The 24,950-nt window shown below is 40.7% G+C and overlaps 1 protein-coding gene across 3 annotated transcripts in view; it reads right to left on the bottom strand.

Moving 5' to 3' along the window:
* The window catches only part of CERS6 (ceramide synthase 6), a 314,768-nt gene that overhangs the window by 188,022 nt on the left and 101,796 nt on the right, over window positions 1–24,950 (bottom strand). For all 3 annotated transcript variants that reach the window (XM_040229272.1, XM_040229275.1, XM_040229274.1), the window contains exon 3: window positions 17,301–17,431. In XM_040229272.1, coding sequence (XP_040085206.1) covers window positions 17,301–17,431 — 131 coding nt within the window. The remainder of the gene's footprint in view (window positions 1–17,300; window positions 17,432–24,950) is intronic.

Raw genomic sequence — 24,950 nt, 5'->3', positions numbered from 1 at the left:
GATTCAAATATTTTTATTTAGTCATTTCTCTCTGATAACTTTATTCATAGGATAGCCTATTTAAACTACTTACTCAGCCTAAGTCAGCAATGTCTAAAAGATCAAATTAAGCCATAGCTTTCTGACAAAAGGATAGGCTTTACTCTTCTATTTCTTTTAACTATGACCATGACCTTTTCCAGCTACCCAGGTAAAAGAAATTTCACAGGAAGAAAGCTGTTTGGTAATCTGGACAAATGCACCAGGTCAGAAATTTAGCTGATTTGTTGGACTCCCTGAAGCTGGCCTTGCACAGCTGAAAGCTCTCCCAGCTCAGTTCCAGTCATCTGCCTAGTTCTGGAGTCTTCTCCTGGGGACTGTACTCATTTAACAAATGTGAGGCAGCCGAAGTCTTTCATCCAGCAAGATCTTCTTTTAACTCATGGCCTGTATGAGTCAGCTTTTAATTCTAGGACCAGATATAAAATGTATACACTCTTCAACCCAGAAATTCCATTTTTAGGGACTTATTCTACTAAAACAAAAACAACTTTACCTGAAAGAATGCTGAAGAATGCTTCTTGAAGCATACTTTTTAATGGTTATACCAATAAAAAACTGAATAACAAATTAAATTTCTGCCAAATACAGTCATTAGTCAGAAAAATGAGATACATCCGTATGTACTGACTGTACTGACCTGGAAAGATGTCTTTACTAAATAAGTAAGTGAGGCAGAAGAAGTACCAGAACAAAGTGCAAAGCATGAACTCTTGCAAAAATTATACTCAGATGCACAAAAACATGGAAATTCACATCAGAGATTAATTCTAAGGCATGCATGCATACATGGTATTAGAGGGAAAGATCAGTGATTATCACAAACATTTCTCTATCGTTTTAATTTGCTGCAATGACTGTAAAATGACAGAGGCTGTGAGGATATAGTAGGAGAGCTTAGGACCCAGAGCCACAGTGCCTGAGCTCAAATCCCAGCTCTACTTCTTTCTAGTCAACACCTCTATTTCTCTGCTTCCTCTTCTTTCAAATCAAGATAATGATAGGATCTACCTCTAGGTTGTTAAAAGATTAAATAACTTAATACATTTAAAATAAAACCCTCAGTTGCATGTATTAGAATGTTTACTACCTAGAGAGAGAGACAGAGACAGAGACAGAGGAAGAAAGAAAGAAAGGTGGAAAGAGAGAATAACAACTATTGGTGAGGATGTGGAGAAATTAGAACCTATGTTCACTGTTGGTAGAAATGTAAAATACTGCAGCCTCTATAGAAAATAGTATGGGTGGTTCCTCTAAGAACTAAAAAGAAAACTACCATTGGATTCAGCAATTCCACTTCTGGCTATATACCCAAAAGAACTGAAGGCAGGGTTTCAAACAACTATCTGTATACCATGCACACAGCAGCATTCACAAAAGCCAAGAAGCAGAAGCAACCTAAGTGTCCGTCAAAGGATGAACAGATAAAATGTGGTCCATACAGAAAATGGAATTTATTTTTTTCAGTCTTAAAATGGAAGGAAACTCTGATGCATGCTATCTCATAGATGAATCTTGAGGACATTATGCTAAGTGAATACATCAGTCACCAAAGGACAAATACTTTACGATTCTACTTATTTGAGGTACTTAGAATAGTGAAGACAGGAAGAAAAGTGGTGGTTTCCAGGGGATGCAAGGAGGAGGGAATGGGGAGACAGCGTTTAAAGGGTACGGTTTCACTTTTGAAGATAAAAAGAAATCTGGGAATGGATTGTGGTGATGGCTGTACAACATATGTACTTAATGCCACTGAACTGCACACTTTTAAATGGTTTAGCTGGAACATTTTATTTTACCACAACTTAACAATTATTTATCAAATCTCACCATGATTTTTTAAAACTTTAATAAAATAAAAAATAAAGCCCTTAAAACATTATCTTGCCCAAAATAAGTACTTAATAAATTTTAGTAGTAATAAAAATGTGACACTCATTATATCCCACTTTTGCATTTTAAAAATGAGATTTTCAAAAACTAAGCTAAGATGAAGACCCTCACCTACCCACAACTCAAGTTCTTTCAGCAATTTTATATAAATCACACTAACTCTGCATGAATATCAAAAGTCGTCTTCTGAAGCTTCTTTTTTTAAATATATCCCCTCTAGCAAGGCAAAGAAGGTTTTTCACAACCAGGAGCTAACGCTTAGCTAATACCTCTGGCCACAAAGGAACAGAGGAGAAAAGCATTTGCCTTCACATGGCAGAGACAGAGGCCAAGAGGCAGTGATTCTGCACTCACAAGCCTCTGGCAAGGAGAAGCACTGTTCTGCTCTTGTTTTCAGCTTCACCTCTATCTCCTAAATTGGTGTAGCCCAGCCACCACCAAAGTAACATTGTCAAACTATTCCCAGGTGGCATTAGTGGTAAAGAACCCTCCAGGCCCCACTCCAGTAGTCTTGCCTGGAGAATCCCACGGACAGAGAAGCCTGGCAGGCTGCGGTACATAGGGTCACAAAGAGTTAGACATGACTGAAGCGACTTAGCAGGCAGCACACACACATTTTGCTACCATATTCAGTAGCTACTGTACAGGAATAAAATTTGCCACAACAAAATGTCTCTTTGGCCTGAGAATTATTATGAGCTAAAAACAATCAAGGCCCTTAAGACTCAGGAAAAAAACTCTGACCTTCCCCCTGAGTGCCTAAAATAATTCAGAGAGCCTGTTCACAGAAGAGAGCTATCACAGACATATCTGCAAAGAACATGGGCTCAGAGTGGTAGGGAAACTCTAGGCAGAGCCGACATTTGAGTCCAGGCTATGTCTAGTTGTCTCTACAATGTCCAGCAACATTTGTTTACTGAACACTTGTTTTTATCTTTCCATGTCAGTTGCCTTCTTCCCCTTTGAAGTCCCAAACCACTACCCCCAACATCCTCTTTTGACTTTAGTTGAAGATGGTATATAAGATGAGGGTTTCTGCTATTTTGCCGAGTTACTCAGTTTTCCTGGGTCTCTCTCATATACAATACTATTAAACTTGGTTCGATTTTCTCCTGTTAATCTTTGTCTTGTCAAGTTAATTCTCAGAGCAGCCAGAAGAACCTAGAAGGAGAGAGAAAAATTTCTTCCTCTTCAACACCACCATACAATATGATCTCCTTGGTCATTTTTAACACAATGTCACGAGATACACAGAGAGGGATATCTTAAAATGTAACATGCATCCCATATGGAGAAAACAGAATGTGCTGTATGAAGAAGTCAGAATTTAAAGACATACTGATTCATATTTAACTAACATTTATTAAGCACCCCTAGTATACAAGAATGTACCAAGAAATTTGACACATTGCATTATTTAAAGCTCATAACTGCCTTCTGAAATATGTAATATAATCTCCATTTTCTAAGTCAGGAAATGTCTTCTGAATTCCTAACATTATTTTCTACTTCTTGGAAAGTTGAATTAGCTGAGTCACACTTGAAAAGATTGTTGAGCCACTTCTGTTTCTCCCTTTGGTTCCCTGGCGCAGACTCAGCTGTGCTTACTTTGGTGGAAGAAGCCGGGTGAATGACACTGGTGCTTAGCTTTCTAACTGCCCAACATTTGCACATAAAAAAGGTCAAACTAAAATAATGCCTGGAAGGGGAAAGAAGTTACAGAGGGAGACAAACAGTCCCACATTTGCCAAGGGTCAGCCTTAGCTTCCTCCCAGGTTAGTGGGAACTTTATGCGCCTCTGGTCCTTCCCTCTGGCATACCTAGCAGCCACATTCTTCTCATTTATTTCAAACACTTTTCCTTTTACTTAAAGCCTGAGACCAGATTATAATCACAACAATGACCACAACAGCAGAGAGAGAATTCAGAGCCACAGACACTGTGAACAGCTCTTTAGGAATGATCCCCCTTACACTTAAATTACAGATGAAGAATGGGAGTCCTATTGAGGCAAAAGTGGCTAGTATAGTCCTTGAATCCAGGTCTGACTTCACAGCCTGGGCATTTAACCATGGGAAAGTCAGTGACAGGCAATGAATGCAGAACCCAAGTTCCCTGGGGGCTGCCTCTGTGTTCCATCCATCACAGCCTCTCCTGCACTTATTGTCAGCACGCACTAGGAGCTCCATGAATATTTACTGAATCAAAGAAACAGCACTGTAATACGGAGAGTAACCAAGAACCTGGTCCCAACCTACCCACCCGGACTCAGGCAGGTGCTGTCTGCTCAGCATCCTGTGAGCAAGCATCTCCACGGTTATTAATGGCCAGTCCCCTGAGAAGCAGCAAGTCATGTATTTCCTGAAATAGGTCAAAGAACATACACCACTCCCACGCTTACTGATTTCAGCGAGAAGAAACAACCACCTCTTGTAGCACAAAAAAAGATGGATTTGACCTTTGGTTTCATTAAACTCAAGACAGGAGTAAAAATCCTGGTCACTGTTTCTGCCAGTCTCTCCCATTTAGAGTGTTCCTCAGTCTCTCCCATCTAGAGTGTTCCAAAGACTGACAATGAATGTAGCCATTAATCTAGAGATATTTACTCACATATATTCTACTTCCTCCAACCATTTCAAAGGAAAATAATCTAAGTGCTGTCCTTAACCACTTTATTTTATGCCATAAAACAGAAAGCAAATAAAACATGACTTCTTGCAGCTGTTTTTATTTGTTAATGTCTAGGGTAGAAAAAAGGAAAGATCTAGCCACAAATTCTCCAAAGCAAATTGCCAGTTGGCACTTTCTAGTTTCAGTGGGGGGAAAAAAAAAAAAAGCCTTGACGTATGTGAATAGATTTTAATTCAAACAGTAATATCTAATCCTAAGTGACTGGTATCACACCGTTGTCTATTTTTAAAGAGTCTGGAATAAACTGAAGAGTCCCTAGTAGCCTATGTTAGCAGAGAGGTCCTCAGTGAAATGGGAATGTTGTGTAAAAAGAAATGAGGAAATGTGGCCAAATGTAGTCTTGGTGAAACGCCCAGAAGCTGGGCACATGTGCTCCTAAAATTCAGTCATGGATAGACGAATATGGTATCACTATGTCTGTCTATCTGTCTCACACATGCCACACATGCAGACTCCACTGAAAAGTTTTTCTGTGTACATATTATCAAAAAAAAAAAAAAAACAATTGCCAAGGATCTAGTATTTTCTATAGATAGATACCACACAAATACCAAAAACACAGGAGTTGAGAGACCTAAAAACTGTTTTCTTTTAAGGCTACAGTTCACTGCAGTTCAACTCATAAAATTTACTTACAATTAGTTAGTCTCAGTGGTTGTGTGGAGAAAGAAGCATGAGTGTGTTAGGATCAGTCACACACAGCTTGACTCTCATTATATATCTCACTTTATACACACATACATGCACACAGGCAATTTAATCAACTTTTCTGAATTGAAGTCACATTGCCTATTCAATAGGAGTGCCATGAGGATTAAGTAAGATGACACAAGTAGAAAACATGGCTCATAATAGATATTCAATAAATGTTACATGCTATCATGATGGCACAGGCCAGGTCATGATGGCAAAAGGCTGCTAAAAATAATTACTAAAGAGAATCTTTACATTGCCTAGGAAAAGCCCCAGCACAGTCACCAGCCATTTTGCTGAATGAGAGAATGCATTCCATATTCATGCGTGACAAATACAGTAACGCTACATCAGAGTGAGAGAGCAATTAAAACTACACAAATAAATCCATCCTGTAACCTTTAAACTAACTATACACTCTTGACAATCCACATCTCTGAAGGTCCTGCTTTGTGCTCGTTATCCTCTTCCCAAAGTTCAAACAACCTTGACAATGTTAAAGGTAGGTATTTCCAAACTACTCTCTGAAGACCTAATGATGACTGGTTTGGTCTTAGGCCCAACGAGGCCCCCCAAGAGTTCAGTTCACTGTTTCTGGTTAAACTACAGCCCTTTCTGCAAAGAGAAAAGAGAAAGTAAACAAGCAAGGAGCAAGAAACGCTGAACAGATTCTATGACTGACTGAAAACTTGCAGCAGTTGGCTGTGCCCTTATCCACAAGGACGGGGGCAGTTCCTTGACTCTAAGAAGTAAAGCATTTTCTGCTTTCACACCTTTCTTAGGTGATTCATTTCCCAACCACTTTCCTGGTGGAGTGTCTTTCCTTGTGAAAAGGAAATGCTAATCAGTCCTCACACACCACTTGTCCATACCTGTCTCTACTTGCCTCCCTTCTCCATCAGTTCATATACCACACTGCCAGTAATGTACGTTTCTAAGGTTCAGACTTTTACTCAAGATTCCCATCCTCACAGAGAGACTTTGCTTAGCACTCCCAACTTGATCAATCTATGCTGAATATAATCAACATTCTCCACACCATCTCAACTTGATTATAGTCACATCTGTCTGTGCATCACTTTGAAAGAGTGAGCATTGCTCCTCCATTGTTTTCTGTCACATATTAACCAGAAATCTATTCACCTGCTGCTGCTGCTGCTGCTGCTGCTAAGTCGCTTCAGTCGTGTCCGACTCTGTGTGACCCCAGAGACGGCAGCCCACCAGGCTCCCCCGTCCCTGGGATTCTCCAGGCAAGAACACTGGAGTGGGTTGCCATTGCCTTCTCCAATGCATGAAAGTGAAAAGTGAAAGGGAAGTCGCTCAGTCATGTCCAACCCTTCGCGGCCCCATGGACTGCAGCCCCCATGGACCAGGTTCCTCCGCCCATGGGATTTTCCAGGCAAGAGTACTGGAGTGGGGTGCCATTACCTTCTCTGAATCTCTTCACCAGGTATTGCCTAATACACACCAGGGAACAATGGAGGGAAATCTGTATCTTCCATGTCTTTTAAAGGCCACGTTCCTGAAGACTTTTCTAAAACCATAATTGCACACTGTGGGTACTTAGCAAATACGGCTATTTCACTGCTCATTAGGAAAGGTGTATGCAGTTTTAGCAAACTGCTGCAGTCAAACTGGGAGTCATACTGGATACAAGGCCAGGCAGAGCTTGTTTACCTTCGTATCAACACTAAAGTGATGCAGCACATAAAACAACAGTGTTTCCAAGTTAGGCTTTTCAAACTCTTAGCACATTTAAAACCTTGGTATGCAGAGCACATGTTTTTATTACATACTTACTAGATGCAGTCTCAAAACCGACACAATGAGCTCTGTTCGTCTCCAAGGCAAACCTTTCAATATCACAGTTATCCAAGTCTATGCCCCGACCAGTAATGCTGAAGAAGCTGAAGTTGAACGGTTCTATGAAGACCTACAAGACCTTCTAGAACTAACACCTGAAAAAGATGTCGTTTTCTTTATAGGGGACTGGAGTTCAAAAGTAGGAAGTCAAGAGATACCTGGAGTAACAGGCAAATTTGGCCTTGGAGTACAATACGAAAAAGGGCAAAGGCTAACAAAGTTTTGCCAAGAGAACGCACTGGTCATAGCAAACACCCTCTTCCAACAACACAAGAGAACGCTCTACACATGGACATCACCAGATGGTCAATACTGAAATCAGATTGATTATATTTTTTACAGCCAAAGATGGAGAAACTCTATAGTCAGCAAAACTAAGACCAGGAGCTGACTGTGGCTCAGATCATGAACTCCTTATTGACAAATTCAGACTTAAGTTGAAGAAAGTAGGGAAAACCACTAGACCATTCAGGTATGACCTAAATCAAATGCCTTATAATTATACACTAGAAGTGACAAATAGATTCAAGGGATTAGACCTGACAGACAGAGTGCCTGAAGAACTATGGATGGAGGTTCGTGACATTGTACAGGAGGCAGTGATCAAGACCATCAAGACCATGCCCAAGAAAAAGAAATGCAAAAAGGCAAAATGGTTGTCTGAGGAAGCCTTACAAATAGATGAGGAAAGAAGAGAAGCTAAAGGCAAAGGAGAAAAGGAAAGATATACCTATTTGAATGCAGGGTTCCAAGGAACAGCAAGGAGAGATTAAAAAAAAAAAAAAGAAAACAACCTTCCTCAGTGATCAATGCAAAGAAATAGAGGAAAAGGACAGAATGGGAAAGACTAGAGATCTCTTCAAGAAAATTAGAGATACCAAGGGAATATTTCAGGCAAAGATGGGCACAATAAAGGACAGAAATGGTATGGACCTAACAGAAGCAGAAGATATTAAGAAGAGGTGGCAAGAATACACAGAAGAACTATACAAAAAAGATCTTCATGACCCAGAAAACCACAATAGTGTGATCACTCACCTAGAGCCAGACATCCTAGAATGTGAAGTCAAGTGGGCCTTAGGAAGCATCACTACGAACAAAGCTAGTGGAGGTGACGGAATTCCAGTTGAGCTATTTCAAATCCTTAAAGATGATGCTGTGAAAGTGCTGCACTCAATATGCCAACAAATTTGGAAAACTTAGCAGTGGTCACACAACTGGAAAAGGTCTGTTTTCATTCCAATCCCAAAGAAAGGCAATGCCAAAGAATGCTCAAACTACTGCATAGTTGCACTCATCTCACATGCTAGCAAAGCAATGCTCAAAATTCTCCAAGCCAGGCTTCAATAGTATGTGAACCATGAACTTCCAGGTATTCAAGCTTGATTTAGAAAAGGCAGAGGAACCAGAGATCAAATTGCCAACATCCACTGGATCATCAAAAAAGCAAGAGAGTTCCAGAAAAACATCTGCTTCTGCTTTATTGACTATGCTAAAGCCTTTGTGTGGATCACAACAAACTGTGGAAAATTCTTCAAGAGATGGGAATACCAGACCACCTGACCTGCCTCCTGAGAAATCTATATGCAGGTCAGGAAGCAACATTTAGAAGTGGACATGGAACAACAGACTGGTTCCAAATTGGGAACGGAGTACGTTAAGGCTGTATAGTGTCCCCCTACTTATTTAACTTATATGCAGAGTACATCATGTGAAATGTTGGGCTGGATTAAGCACAAGCTGGAATCAAGATTGCTGGGAGAAATATCAATAACCTCAGATATGCAGATGACACCACCCTTATGGCAGGAAGTGAAGAAGAGCTAAAGAGCCTCTTGATGAAAGTGAAAGAGGAGAGTGAAAAAGTTGGCTTAAAACTCAACATTCAAAAAATGAAGATCATGGAATCCAGTCCCATCACTCTGTGGCAAATAGAAGGGGAAAAATGGAAGCAGTGGCAGATTTTGTTTTCTTGGGCTCCAAAATCACTGTGGATGGTAACTACAGCCATGAAATTAATAGATGCTTGTTCCTCGGAAGGAAAGTGATGACAAACCTAGACAGCATATTGAAAAACAGACATCATTTTGCTGACAAAAATCTGTATAACCAAAACTATGGTTATTCCAGTAGGCATGTACAGATGTGAAAGCTGGATCATAAAGAAGGCTGGGGACTGAAGGATTGATGCTTTCAAATTGTGGTGCTAGAGAAGACTCTTGAGAGTCCTTTGGACAACAAGGAGATCAAACCAGTCAATCCTCAAAAAAATCAATCCTAAATATTTATTGGAATGAGTGTTGCTGAAGCCGAAGCTCCAATACTTTGGCCACCTGATACAAAGAGCCAACTCACTGGAAAGGACCCTGATGCCAGGAAAGATTGAAGGCAGAAGGAGAAGGGCATGACAGAGGATGAGATGGCTAGATAGCATCACCAACTCAAAGGACATGAATTTGAGCAGACTCCAGGAGATAGTGGAGGACAGAGAAACCTGGCATGCTGCAGTCCATGGGGTGGCAAAGAGTAGGACATGACTTAGTGACTGAACAGGAACAACATAGAAAAGACAATCTCAGGCCCTCATCTTACAAGAGTCCATATGGAGCAAGCTGCAACCCAATTCAATTTAGGAGAAACTTGTTGGTTCTAAATGAGAGCTTTTAGTCGGAGGATCCATGGTTTGAGGCTATGGAAACTGCCTTCCTCCTCTAACAACTACATGAAGATAATATAAAAATAAATAATATTTTCAATAAAAATAAAACTTTCAGAATAAGTGTCATCTCCTTTTTATAAACTGTTCACTCACTCTTGAAAATCTCTATTTCAGTTGCCAATAAGGATTTAAAAGCTTCTGGAAGAAATATTCATCAAAACTTACACAGCTGCTGATGACTGACATCAAGCATGAAGGGAAAAAAAAAACCACATCAATGTTTCAACACACTACTCGCAGAACAACTTCTATTCAGTCCATCTGTATTAAATGGGTGTGCCAAAAATTGGACAGGCCAACAGATGGCTACCAGCATTGTTTGGCATGCATATCAGTGCTGTCCTACACTGCTAAAAGACGAAGCATGCTCCCCTGAAGGAATTCTATAGTGTCTAAAATAATAACTTACATAACAGAAAAACTAGAGAATCTTCACATTTGAGCTTAGATCCACAAGCTCCAAATCTGTGCTGTCTTGTGAATTTGAATTTTAGTACTTTTGAAAAGCAGTCATCTCTTTTCAGAGATTAGTGCTTCTTAACCAGGGATTTGTTATTATAAGTATTCAGGGTATTCCTTCCAAGATAGGCCCTCACTCGGGACACCATACTGAATAAGACATCCGGAGGCGGGGCCTAGGCGTGTGTATTTTGAAAAGCACACCAGGTGCCTGTGAAGTGCATCCCTGATTAAGAACAAGCTTTCCAGATCATCTTTTATACTGATGAGCAAATAACCACGACATACATATCTGCACCCACAGACCAATATAATTTTGCTTAATTCCTCAAGGTGTTGTCTCAGTGTTCTCCTTTGCCACCTCAATCTTTCCTCTGAACTCGTCTTTGAAGTTGTCTCACTGTTCGGTAATTTTCCCAGACAAATTTTAAGCCAAATGCTGTCTATATTAGGCACTCTTCATTTGGGGAGGCAGGATGCCAACTTAGATCAGCAAACCCTTCCAAAATAACGCCTTCATAACATCCAGTCACTTAAAAAATACTTATTCAGCAGACTCTATATGTTGTAATACAGGCTGAGAAGAATGTAAGAAAAACAAGATACAATTCTTGGGTCCTCAAGGAGCATATTTGATACAAATTAGGGTGAAAATATACAGATAAGCTAAGAAAAGCTAATTATTCTCATAAACAAAGCATGTTGTTCAGTTCAGATCAGTCGCTCAGTTGTGTCCGACTCTTTGTGACCCATGAACCGCAGCACGCCAGGCCTCCCTGTCCATCACCAATTCCCGGAGTTCACCCAAACCTATGTCCATCGAGTCGGTGATGCCATCCAACCATCTCATCCTCTGTCATCCCCTTCTCCTCCTGCCTTCAATCTTTCCCAGCATCAGGGTCTTTTCAAATGAGTCAGCCCTTCGCATTAGGTGGCCAAAGTACTGGAGTTTCAGCTTCAACATCAGTCCTTCCAATGAATACCACGATTGATCTCCTTTAGGATGCTGCTGCTGCTGCTAAGTCGCTTCAGTCGTGTCCGACTCTGTGCGACCCCAGAGATGGCAGCCCACCAGGCTCCCCCGTCCCTGGGATTCTCCAGGCAAGAACACTGGAGTGGGTTGCCATTTCCTTCTCCATTGCATGAAAGTAAAAAGTGAAAGTGAAGTTGCTCAGTCGTGTCCGACTCTTAGCGACCCCATGGACTGCAGCCCATCAAGCTCCTCCATCCATGGGATTTTCCAGGCAAGAGTACTGGAATGGGGTGCCATTGCCTTCTCCGTCCTTTAGGATAGACTGGTTCCAAATAGGAAAAGGAGTATGTCAAGGCTGTATATTGTAACACTGCTTATTTAACTTCTATGCAGAGTTCATCATGAGAAACGCTGGACTGGAAGAAACACAAGCTGGAATCAAGATTGCAGGGAGAAATATCAGTAACCTCAGATATGCAGATGACACCACCCTTATGGCAGAAAGTGAAGAGGAACTAAAAAGCCTCTTGATGAAAGTGAAAGTGGAGAGTGAAAAAGTTGGCCTAAAGCTCAACATTCAGAAAATGAAGATCATGGCATCCGGTCCCATCACTTCATGGGAAATAGATGGAGAAACAGTGGAAACAGTGTCAGACTTTATTTTGGGGGGCTCCAAAATCACTGCAGATGGTGACTGCAGCCATGAAATTAAAAGACGCTTATTCCTTGGAACAAAAGTTATGACCAACCTAGATAGCATATTGAAAAGCAGAGACATTACTTTGCCGACTAAGGTCCGCCTAGTCAAGGCTATGGTTTTTCCAGTAGTCATGTATGGATGTGAGAGTTGGACTGTGAAGAAGGCTGAGCGCCGAAGAACTGATGCTTTTGAACTGTGGTGTTGGAGAGGACTCTTGAGAGTCCCTTGGACTGCAAGGAGATCCAACCAGTCCATTCTGAAGGAGATCAGTCCTGGGATTTCTTTGGAAGGAATGATGCTAAAGCTGAAACTCCAGTACTTTGGCCACCTCATGCAGAGTTGACTCATTGGAAAAGACTCTGATGCTGGGAGGAATTGGGGGCAGGAGGAGAAGGGGACAACCGAGGATGAGATGGCTGGATGGCATCACGGACTCAATGGACGTGAGTCTGAGTGAACTCTGAGAGTTAGTGATGGACGGGGAGGCCTGGCGTGCTGTGATTCATGGAGTCGCAAAGAGTCGGACACGACTGAGCGACTGAACTGAATTGAACTGAGGATGGACTGGTTGGATCTCCTTGCAGTCCAGGGGACTCTCAAGAGTCTTCTCCAACACCACAGTTCAACAGCATCAATTCTTCGGTGCTCAGCTTTCTTTATAGTCCAACTCTCACATCCATACATGACCACTGGAAAAACCATAGCCTTGACTAGACGCACCTTTGTTGGCAAAGTAATGTCTCTGCTTTTTAATATGCTGTTTAGGTTGGTCATAACTTTCCTTCCAAAGAATGTTGATTCAGTATTAAATGACTAGTACTTACAATAAAAACTCTGAAAATTCAGAAGAACTAGTGCTTACTCCAGATCCAACTCTCATGGCAGATTACTGAGAAGGCCTGTGGTTTGAAGAATGGGTCAGGAATAAAAGGGTGTGGCAGAGGAATGCAGGTGTTCCATGCCAAGAACATATCACAAACCGAGGCAGGAATGACCAAGGAATGGACAGTGAAAACACAGTCCCCTAGAAGGAAAGGGGTCATTTGGGTGGCCAATACCAAACAAATAAAAGCCAGACTCTAGTTTTCTGATTAAAGAACCTAAGATATTGTTGTTGTTTAGTTGCTCAGCCATGTCTGCCTCTCTGCGACCTCATGGACTACAGCATGCCAGGCTTCCCTGTCCTTCACTATCTCCTGGAGCTTACTCAATCTCATGTCCATTGAATCAGTGATATCATCCAACCATTTCATCTTCTGTTGTCCCCTTCTCGTGCTTTCAATCTTTCCCAGTATTAGAGTCTTTTCTAAAGAGTCAGCTCTTCACATCAGGCAGCCAAAATATTGGAGCTTCATCTTCAGCATCAGTCTTTCCAATGAATATTCAGGGTTGATTTCCTTTAGGATTGACTGGTTTGATCTCCTTGCTGTCCAAGGGACTCTCAAGAAGGTTCTCTAGCACCACAATTCAAAAGCATCAATTCTTCAGCATTTAGCCTTCTTTATGGTCCAACTCTCACATCCATACATGACTATAAAAACCATGACTATACAGACCTTTGTTGGCAAAGTAATGTCTCTGCTTTTGAATAAACTGTCTTAAAAAAAAATGAATAAACTGTCTAGGTTTGTCATAGCTTTTCTTCCAAGGAGCAAGCGTCTTTTAATTTCATGGCTACAGTCACCATCTGCAGTGATTTTGGAGCCCAAGAAAATAAAGTCTGTCACTGTTTTCATTATTTCTCCATCTATTTGCCATGAAGTGATGGGACTAGATGCCATGATCTTATTTTTTTGAATGTTGAATTTTATGCCAGCTTTTTCACTCTCCTCTTTAACCTTCATCAAGAGGCTCTTGATTTATCTATAAGATTTATCTTCCAGAAAAATCATTAAGTTGTAAACCAACAGATCATGGAGATAGTAGTATTTTAGGAAATTGTATTTTTTTTGGAGCAAACAAAATATCTGTAAGTATGAGATAAATAAGAGACCTAGGAGAGGAATTAGGATCAGTGCCATAGCAGTTGGCTTTACAAAGAACATAGCAGAAAGTGAAGAGGAACTAAAAAGCCTCTTGATGAAAGTGAAAGTGGAGAGTGAAAAAGTTGGCTTAAAGCTCAACATTCAGAAAACGAAGATCATGGCATCCGGTCCCATCACTTCATGGGAAATAGATGGGGAAACAGTGGGAACAGTGTCAGACTTTATTTTGGGGGGCTCCAAAATCACTGCAGATGGTGACTGCAGCCATGAAATTAAAAGACGCTTACTCCTTGGAAGAAAAGTTATGACCAACCTAGATAGCATATTGAAAAGCAGAGACATTACTTTGCCGACTAAGGTCCGCCTAGTCAAGGCTATGGTTTTTCCAGTAGTCATGTATGAATGTGAGAGTTGGACTGTGAAGAAAGCTGAGCACCGAAGAATTGATGCTTTTAAACTGTGGTGTTGGAGAAGACTCTTGAGAGTCCCTTGGACTGCAAGGACATCCAACCAGTCCATTCTGAAGATCAGCCCTGGGATTTCTTTGGAAGGAATGATGCTAAAGCTGAAACTCCAGTACTTTGGCCACCTGATGCGAAAAGTTGACTCATTGGAAAAGACTCTGATGCTGGGAGGGATTAGGGGCAGGAGGAGAAGGGGATGACCAAGGATGAGATGGCTGGATGGCAATCACTGACTCAATGGGCGTGAGTCTGAGTGAACTCCGGGAGTTGGTGATGGACAGGGAGGCCTGGCGTGCTGTGATTCATGGGGTCGCAAAGAGTCGGACACGACTGAGCAACTGAACTGAACTGAACTAAATGGAACTAATGGGAGTGGCTAATTGGGTTGAGTTTCCAACTGTAACGGAACAGAGGCATAAAAACAACTGGAGAAAGAGGGAAGTCAGACATGAAAGCAAATCAGTTTCCAGTGAGAGACAGCAGAGTGATGCTGCAGAAGAAACCTCTGCACTGGACAGATAACTTTGGAAGATGCGGATGAAGGGAGCAAAGTAGAATGAGAAAAATAAAGGTCAAATCTGGAGAAGTAGCCCATTAAAGACCCAGTGAAGATGTAGAACAAATGGTGCGAACAGAGGCCCTTGGAAAGCCAAGAGTAAAAACCTGGTGGCCACTCAGAAGTCAAGAAAGTAGAGAGTTTCAAAGCAAAGTTCAACAAAGGAGAGGTCAAGGCCACTGGTACAGACTGTTCTAGTCCCAGGAACCCTGATTTATGCCCTAACCCACAGCTGATCTTTCTCCTTTAATCTTTACTGCCTGTCCATACCAACCATATAGAACACATGCACATCTATCTCTTAGTGGCTATAATGGATCCACACATACTTAGATATTCCTGTGACACTATCATATGAAGCTTCTTGAGGGAGGAAAGCCTAATCAGTACCGTATGCACCACCCACCCATACTGTGTTTTCACATTACCAAGTCTCTAGTAATCATTTTAAAAGTTTTAACTGATTATAACTATGAACATCCAGGTAATTGTGGTATGCAGATAAAAATGAGCTAGATTCAGGAAGACCCTGGTACAATGCTTAGCCTTGCTATTCAAAATGTGGTCAATGGACCAGTGCAATCACCTGGGAACTTGTTAAATATTCAATTTTGGCTGCTATCCCAGACTGAGCAACTGAATCAGATGCATTTTAACAAGATCCAGGTAATTGATTCTTGTGATACTGGCACAGAAAGTGGTGTTGACTCTATAGAATGGAAAGGGATTGCACTGAGTTCCCAAAGAAGTTGAAGGAAAGGAAGATGGCACACGAATTTCACCCCATGGGCATGTGCCTAGACCCTGTATGTGTGGGCGCTCAGTTGTGTCTGACTCTGCAACCCCGTGGACTGTAGCGCACCAGGGCTCTCTACCAATGGAATTTTCTGGAGTGGGTTGCCATTTCCTACTCCAGGGGACAGTCCCGACCCAGGGATCGAACATGTTTCTCTTGCATCTCCTGCACTGGCAGGCAATTCTTTACCACTAGCACCACCTCAGAAGCCCTCTTCACCTCTACTCAGACCTGCTGCTCAGAAACGGAGCCCAGGCCCTTTGTGCATGTGGTACAACCAGACCAGGAAGCTATTCTGGCTTTTGATCAGGAGCCCAGATCCATAAATCCTTCTTCCATAAACTGCCACTAGTTCAATTATAGGAAGGGCTTTGCATATTCTATCTGCTAGGTTGTTTGTCCAGATTTTATAAATATTCTGACCTTCTGAAGACCCTCTTTATGTTTCCCATATTTATCCAGCCTGAGGATTTATGATATTATTCTGCCTCTCATTCATTTATCCCATAAAATTACATTTCCCTCTAAGCTTTAGATTGCAATTGTTAACATAGTTTTTCAGCATAATTGAAAGCTAAACTTGAAAATGCAACTTTGACCCCAAAAGAAAAGAGCTATACTGACAGCATTATTGTTTAAGGGACCAGGTATCAGGAAAAAGCTCCCAAAGAAAAGCAATGTTAGACAAAGGCAGTCTCATCTCAAAGGATGAAGACCACGTAGAGCAACCAGTCTCGAGGCAGAATCTTGCCTTTGTTGGGGATGTGCTTGATGCTTCAATATTTTTTTCTCTAACTTTTCTACAGATGTGGATTTTGAGTGTTACTAGTTCAAAATAACACTGTGCTCAAAGAGTTCTCTGCAGGCCTTTTACTATTTTTAACAGCTTTATTGACTTCTAATTTACACATCAAAAAGTTCACATTTCAGAAATGGAAGAGACTTTCATTCTGCCCCCCACTTCAAGCAATGCTTCATTGAACTCACCAAAGAATATAATATAGCCATTTCTTAAAACTCCAGGAAGACAGGACATTATCATGACTCTCTGATAATATATCCTAATATCTCAGCTTTTATCAGTGGAAAGTACATCGTAACAATAAAAGTCCCCTCTATTAAAATGCAAAATATAAAAGTAATGGCTTTTTGTGCTGCATTTCAAAGGTAGTTGACTGAAAATACCACTGTAGGCCTTGTAATCTGCCTGCTGTGTTGAAACTCCATTAGGAAGCAAACTTCATTTACTGCATCAGATGTAGAAATCACAAATTCTGACAAACTACTATCCCCCAGTTTTTCAGGGACTACTTTTTCCCACCAGAAGGCATGCTTCTGGTGGCAGGGGCCGGGGTGGGGGTGGGGGAGGGGTCCTGCTGGAGCCTGCACCAAGCCATTATTTTTCACCTCAAGGATGGAATGAATAAGTTAAACAGGTTTTTCTTTCAAAAAGATAAAGAGCAACTCACATGCTCTCGCAGAACCTCTTCAGCGTGCTTGGTTTCTCCTGGTTGCGTCTTTGTCGGAACCAGCGTTGAATGCTGCGAACATCCCAGTCCAGCTGCTTGGAGAGGCCCTCCAATCTCTTTTCATCAGGATGCTATGAAACAAGGTACCAGGAAAACATTTTCATCTTCACTATAAACAGATCTGCCCTGGTCTATACTGAAGATAATTGTTTTCCTTGTATTTTCTATCCACTACTTAGCTGGCTATATTGAATACTGAGGACCAAGGCCTTCCATCAGCAGCATGAACAAAGACAACCACTTAGGACAAGAAAAGCCGCTCATTATGAAACAACCCTGAAAATATAAATCTCACTCTAATGCTTGTACTTCTTATCATCAACAAAGACTCAGTCAAATGGCCAACTGGCTAAGCCAGCTCCACCAAGCTACCAGGAAAGGAGTTAAGTAAAGGTGAGTTGGCCAAAAGACCTCATTGAAATATTTCACTTTCTCAGGAGAAAATACTTTGCCAATTATCAAATATCAAAACAATGTAGGACAGACAAAAAGCCTGGAATAATCCCCAAATATGCCATTTTAGCCTAAGGTACCAATTCCACTTGAAAGACATGTTTTCTCTCTCCTCCTCTTCAATTTCCCCTGTCTTCACTTCTTTATACATTCATTTTGACTGTTCTTTTCTTGGTCTTCCTTTTGACTAGAACTCCATCAGATTCTTCACAATGACTATGCATTACCTGAAAATGCAAACTTGGTGAAGCAGAAAGAGACCCACATAATAGCATCATCAACTCAGTGGCCTTGAGTTTGAGCAGATTCCAGGAGCGCTTCCCTGGTAGCTCAGCTGGTAAAGAATCTGCCTGCAACGTATGAGACCCCAGTTCAATCCCTGGATAGGGAAGATCCCCTGGAGCAGAGCATGGGAACCCACTCCAGTATTCTTGCTGGGGAATCCCCATGGACAGAGAAGCCTGGTGGACTATTGTCCATGGGATTGCAAAGAGTCGGACACGACTGAGCGACTGAACAATAATAATAATGATATTACTGTTTCTCATTCCCATTTCTAGAAAATTAGGAGATGACAGACATAGGTTCAGTTCTTGTTCTGATGAACTTTCTGAGCCTCAGTTTCCTCACCTGTTCAAAGGAAGACTACTTATCCACCTAAACAGTGCTGAGGACCAAATGCAAAAATGTATGCAAATCTCAGTACATATTAGTTCTGTCCCTCCTCTCTTCCGTGTCCTGCCAACAATTACATGAGGGCGACCTGTCATACAACAAAACTAAACTGAGTTAGTTCTACTCCTTTATTTATTCTACCTTTGCTTTATAATTAAGGAGATGTTAATAATCAGAAGACAGAACCACAAACGGGGTAGGGGAAGACAGGCCGACAGCTTTCAAGTCCTAAGGGTGGAATGTACGTGCGACACCTTTTTAAAGCCTCTCAAGAAATTCAAGGTGTCAGACATGCAGGAAACACAGCAAATGGCCTTAGTCTTATGACTGAGGTTATAAATATGCTGAGCTTGGGTCTGTGAAAGTTATTTGCTAACTTTCAGTGAGGCATGTACTTTGTGGTATTTTTCTTAGAAGAATACCTGGCTATACTCTCCTCTGTCTCTCAATTTTAAAATATGATAGAGAGAAAATGCACAGCCTACAATAAGAATAACTACAGAAAGATTGAAGGGATGGAGCCAAAGCAAAAACAATACCCAGCTGTGGATGTGACTGGTGATAGAAGCAAGGTCTGATGCTGTAAAGAGCAATATTGCATAGGAACCTGGAATGTCAGGTCCATGAATCAAGGCAAATTGGAAGTGGTCAAACAAGAGATGGCAAGGATGAACATCAACATTCTAGGAATCAGCAAACTAAAATGTACTGGAATGGGTGAATTTAACTCAGATGACCATTATAACTACTACTGCGGGCAGGAACCCTTAAGAAGAAATGGAGTAGCCATCATGGTCAACAAGAGTCCGAAATGCAGTACTTGGATGCAATCTCAAAAACGACAGAATGATCTCTGTTCGTCTCCAAGGCAAACCATTCAATATCACAGTAATCCAAGTCTATGCCCCAACCAGTAACGCTGAAGAAAGTGAAGTTGAATGGTTTTATGAAGACCTACAAGACCTTTTAGAACTAAACCCAAAAAAGATGTCCTTTTCATTATAGGGGACTGGAATGCAAAGGTAGGAAGTCAAGAAACACCTGGAGTAACAGGCAAATTTGGCCTTGGAATGTGGAATGAAGCAGGGCAAAGACTAGTAGAGTTTTGCCAAGAAAATGCACTGGTAATAGCAAACACCCTCTTCCAACAACACAAGAGAAGACTATACACATGGACATCACCAGATGGTCAACACTGAAATCAGATTGATTATATTCTTTGCAGCCAAAGATGGAGAAGCTCTATACAGTCAACAAAAACAAGACCAGGAGCTGACTGTGGCTCAGATCATGAACTCCTTATTACCAAATTCTGACTTAAATTGAAGAAAGTAGGGAAACCGCTAGACCATTCAGGTATGACCTAAATCAAATCCCTTATGATTATACAGTGGAAGTGAGAAATAGATTTAAGGGCCTAGATCTGATAGATAGAGTGCCTGATGAACTATGGAATGAGGTTCGTGACATTGTACAGGAGACAGGGATCAAGACCATCCCCATGGAAAAGAAATGCAAAAAAGCAAAATGGCTGTCTGGGGAGGCCTTACAAATAGCTGTGAAAAGAAGAGAGGCGAAAAGCAAAGGAGAAAAGGAAAGATATAAGCATCTGAATGCAGAGTTCCAAAGAATAGCAAGGAGAGATAAGAAAGCCTTCTTCAGCGATCAATACAAAGAAATAGAGGAAAAGAACAGAATGGGAAAGACTAGAGATCTCTTCAAGAAAATTAGAGATACCAAGGGAACATTTCATGCAAAGATGGGCTCAATAAAGGACAGAAATGGTCTGGACCTAACAGATGCAGAAGATATTAAGAAGAGGTGGCAAGAATACATGGAAGAACTGTACGAAAAAGACCTTCATGACTCAGATAATCATGATGAGGTGATCACTAATCTAGAGCCAGATATCTTGGAATGTGAAGTCAAGTGGGCCTTAGAAAGCATCACTACAAACAAAGCTAGTGGAGGTGATGGAATTCCAGTTGAGCTATTTCAAATCCTGGAAGATGATGCTGTGAAAGTGCTGCACTCAATATGCCAGCAAGTTTGGAAAACTCAGCAGTGGCCACAGGACTGCAAAAGGTCAGTTTTCATTCCAATCCCAAAGAAAGGCAATGCCAAAGAATGCTCAAACTACCACACAATTGCACTCATCTCACATGCTAGTAAAGTAATGCTCAATATTCTCCAAGCCAGACTTCAGCAATACGTGAACTGTGAACTCCCTGATGTTCAAGCTGGTTTTAGAAAAGGCAGAGGAACCAGAGATCAAATTGCCAACATCCGCTGGATCACAGAAAAAGCAAGAGAGTTCCAGAAAAACAACTATTTCTGCTTTATTGACTATGCCAAAGCCTTTGACTGTGTGGATCACAATAAACTGCGGAAAACTCTGAAAGAGATGGGAATACCAGACCACCTAACCTGCCTCTTGAGAAACCTGTATGCAGGTCAGGAAGCAACATTTAGAACTGGACATGGAACAACAGACTGGTTCCAAATAGGAAAAGGAGTACGTCAAGGCTGTATATTATCACCCTGCTTATTTAACTTATATGCAGAGTACATCATGAGAAACGCTGGACTGGAAGAAACACAAGCTGGAATCAAGATTGCAGGGAGAAATATCAATAACCTCAGATATGCAGATGACACCACCCTTATGGCAGAAAGTGAAGAAGAGCTAAAAAGCCTCTTGATGCAAGTGAAAGAGGAGAGCGAAAAAGTTGGCTTAAAGCTCAACATTCAGAAAACGAAGATCATGGCATCTGGTCCCATCACTTCATGGCAAATAGATGGGGAAACAGTGGAAACAGCGTCAGACTTTATTATTTTGGGCTCCAAAATCACTGCAGATGGTGACTGCAGCCATGAAATTAAAAGACGCTTACTCCTTGGAAGAAAAGTTATGACCAACCTAGATAGTATATTCAAAAGCAGAGACATTACTTTCCTGACTCTGGTCCGTCTAGCCAAGGTTATGGTTTTTCCTGTGGTCATGTATGGATGTGAGAGTTGGACTGTGAAGAAGGCTGAGCGCCGAAGAATTGATGCTTTTGAACTGTGGTGTTGGAGAAGACTCTTGAGAGTCCCTTGGACTGCAAGGACATCCAACCAGTCCATTCTAAAGGAGATCAGCCCTGGGTGTTCTTTGGAAGGAATGATACTAAAGCTGAAACTCCAGTACTTTGGCCACCTCATGCGAAGAGCTGACTCATTGGAAAAGACTCTGATGCTGGAGGGATTGGGAGCAGGAGGAGAAGGGGACAACCGAGGATGAGATGGCTGGATGGCATCACTGACTCGATGGACGTGAGTCTGAGTGAACTCCGGGAGTTGGTGATGGACAGGGAGGCCAGGCATGCTGTGATTCATGGGGTCGCAAAGAGTCGGACACAACTGAGCAACTGAACTGAACAGAACTGAACTGACAATAAGAATACCCTGGCTCTACTATTTTCTTTAAGGAATTCATTTTTAATTTTCATTCACTTTCTAAGTCTATTGAATTGGTAAAACATTCATATGGTTCACAAAATAAAAATTATCCCAAATTTCACCTTCCAATTTGTGCCTATTCTCTCAGTTCCTACTCTCCCCTTCTTACCAGGTAATGGGCTATTCAATTTCTTCTTAAAGTTATCTTATCGAATATAATCAAAGTTGGATATGCCTTCTTATATCCACCCCCTCACACCTTCACACAAAGTTGTTGTATTATTTTGGACTTTGGGTTTTTCACTTTACAATATATGTTGGAATATTTCCATATCACAGTATTAGGAACACCCTCCTTTTGTAGAACTATATGGACATGCCACGATTTACTTATCCACTCCACTACTAATGCCCACTCAGGTAGCTTCCACATTTCCACTACTATAAACAATGCTGCAATAAATAACATTGTCGTGGGTTATTTTATACACATATCAGTTCAGTTCAGTCGCTCCATCGTGTCCAACTCTTTGCAACCCCATGGACTGCAGTACACCAGGCCTCCCTATCCAACACCAACTCCCAGAGTTTACTCAAACTCATGTCCATTATGGCAGTGATGCCATCCAACCATCTCAGCCTCTGTCGTCTCCTTCTCCTCCTGCCTTCAATCTTTCCCAGAATCAGGGTCTTTTCAAGTGAGTCCATTCTTTGCATCAGGTAGCCAAAGTATTGCAGTTTCAGCTTCAGCATCAGTCCTTCCAATGAATATACAGGACTGATTTCCTTTAGGATGGACTGGTTGGATCTCCTTGCAGTTCAAGGGACTCTCAAGAGTCTTCTCCAACACGACAGTTTAAAAGCATGATTCTTCGGTGCTTAGCTTTTTTAATAGTCCAACTCTCACATCCATACATAACTACTGGAAAAACCATAGCTTTCACACATATTCACATATTATATCAGTTCAGTTCAGTTGCTCAGTCGTGTCCGACTCTTTGCGACCCCATGAATCGCAGCACGCCAGGCTTCCCTGTCCATCACCAACTCCCGGAGTTCACTCAGACTCACGGACACGAATGTTAGCTGACTGGTTTTAAAAAATTAAACAGACAGGTAATTCTGGATTAATTTTCCATACTATAGTTTTGCTAACTCAATTTCTATGTTTATCTTTATTAATTTCTTCCTTCTGTTTGCCTTCATTTATTTTGTTGTTCTTTTACCAATGTTTAAGCAAGTGGTTTTATATATATGTACAATATATGTATATATATATGAATATGAGTTTTCATCTGAGTACTACTTTGGCATAGTACATAAGTAGTACTTTCATCACTGTTTCCTAAATATTCTGAAATTTTATTTTTATACAAAAGTTAATTAAGAAAGCAAGAGCTTTGCTGATTTCTAGTATTAGTAAATTGTGCTTATTTCAGAAATTTGTCACCATTTTTATATAATTAAAGGTTAATTTTTAAAAATATTTAACATGTTCTTGAAAAGATAGTATAGTCTCTACATTCAGAATACAGGGTTCTAAATGTACTCCTTTAATCATCCTCATTATGCTTTTTAGAATTAGTTGCCATATTGTTTTTTATTTTATATGTTCTGTTTCATATTTTGACCTGTCATGACCCAGATGTAAATTAAAAATTTTTACTATTAAATAAGTTTTTCTTTTGTTCTTTTCTATAAGTATATGGATACACTCATATTTAATGTATGTATATTCATAACCATTTTAATTTCATTGTGAATTGTATCCTTTGGCAATAAAAAGCCAATATTTCATTTCATTTCAACCTTCTGGTCCAGAACTCTTTCTTTAAATAAAAACAGATACCCTACTTTCTTTATTATTTATATTTGTCTATAAACCTTTACTCATCCTTTTATTTTCAATATCTATAGTTACTTTATCTAAAGGTAACTTTCATAAGCTATGTGACCTAAATCTGAATTATTTTTATTAGATGAGGTAAACCCACTTATGTTCATTGATGTAAGTTTATACTTTGTTGTTACTGTTAGTCACTAAGTCTTGTCAGACTCTTTTGTGACCCCATGGACTGTAACCCACCAGGCTCCCCTGTCCATGGGGATTCTCCAGGCAAGAATACTGGAGTGGGCTGCTGTTTCCTTCTCCAGGGGATCTTCCCAACCCAGGAATCGAACTCATGCCTCCTGCATTGGTAGGTGGATTCCTTACCACTGAGGCATTAGGAAGCACTTATTTATACTTACTTCACATTAATTGTGTTTTCTGTTATCATAGTTTAATTTTTTTAATTTTATCAAATCAAATATGGCTGATGTCCCTTTCTTTGTGTGGGTAATTTTTATTCTATTGGTAATCCACATAACCATAGGACTTTTCTTCTGTTTCCAGTCAATAAAAATTCCAAATGAACAATATTTAAAACTAGCATATTTCTTCTTCCTTCTTCACCTAATATTAGTCAGTAATTTTCTCTCTCAGAGTTTACTCATGTACTATTAAATACGCTCATTTTTCTATTACTCAATTTGGCTGCTTAAACTGATAAGCTTTGACTCCCACCTATGAGAGCTTATACAATTAATGAACTTGCTCTACCTCCCACTTCCTTCCCTTTTTCAACTCAGTTATTGTGAGATGTATCATTTCTACATTGTGAGAGCATATAATGTTTACATTCTGTTCTGTCATCCGAATCCTCACATTTCTATCTCAGTTCTACAGTTTAAATGTATTCAAAACTCATCAATATTCCCAACAATCTCTTGGTCAGCTGAAATTAATACTTCAAGTGTTAGTCACTCAGTCATATCTGACTCTTTGAGACCCCATAGACTGTAGCTTGCCAGGTTCCTCTGTCCGTGGAATTCTCCAGGCAAGAATACTGGAGCGGGTTGCCATTCCCTTCTCCAAATACTCACAAAGTTTCTTCAAAAAAGGACTTATGGGAACAATTCCTCTCAATTTTTGCAAATTCAATATGTTTGTCTTTAGCCTTTACACTATAATAACTATTT

This window comes from Oryx dammah, unplaced genomic scaffold (genome assembly GCF_014754425.2).
Source record: "Oryx dammah isolate SB20612 unplaced genomic scaffold, SCBI_Odam_1.1 HiC_scaffold_27, whole genome shotgun sequence".
Lineage (NCBI taxonomy): Eukaryota > Metazoa > Chordata > Mammalia > Artiodactyla > Bovidae > Oryx > Oryx dammah.
The sequence above is the reverse complement of the archived record's forward strand: the minus strand, read 5'-3'. Positions and strand labels throughout refer to the sequence as shown.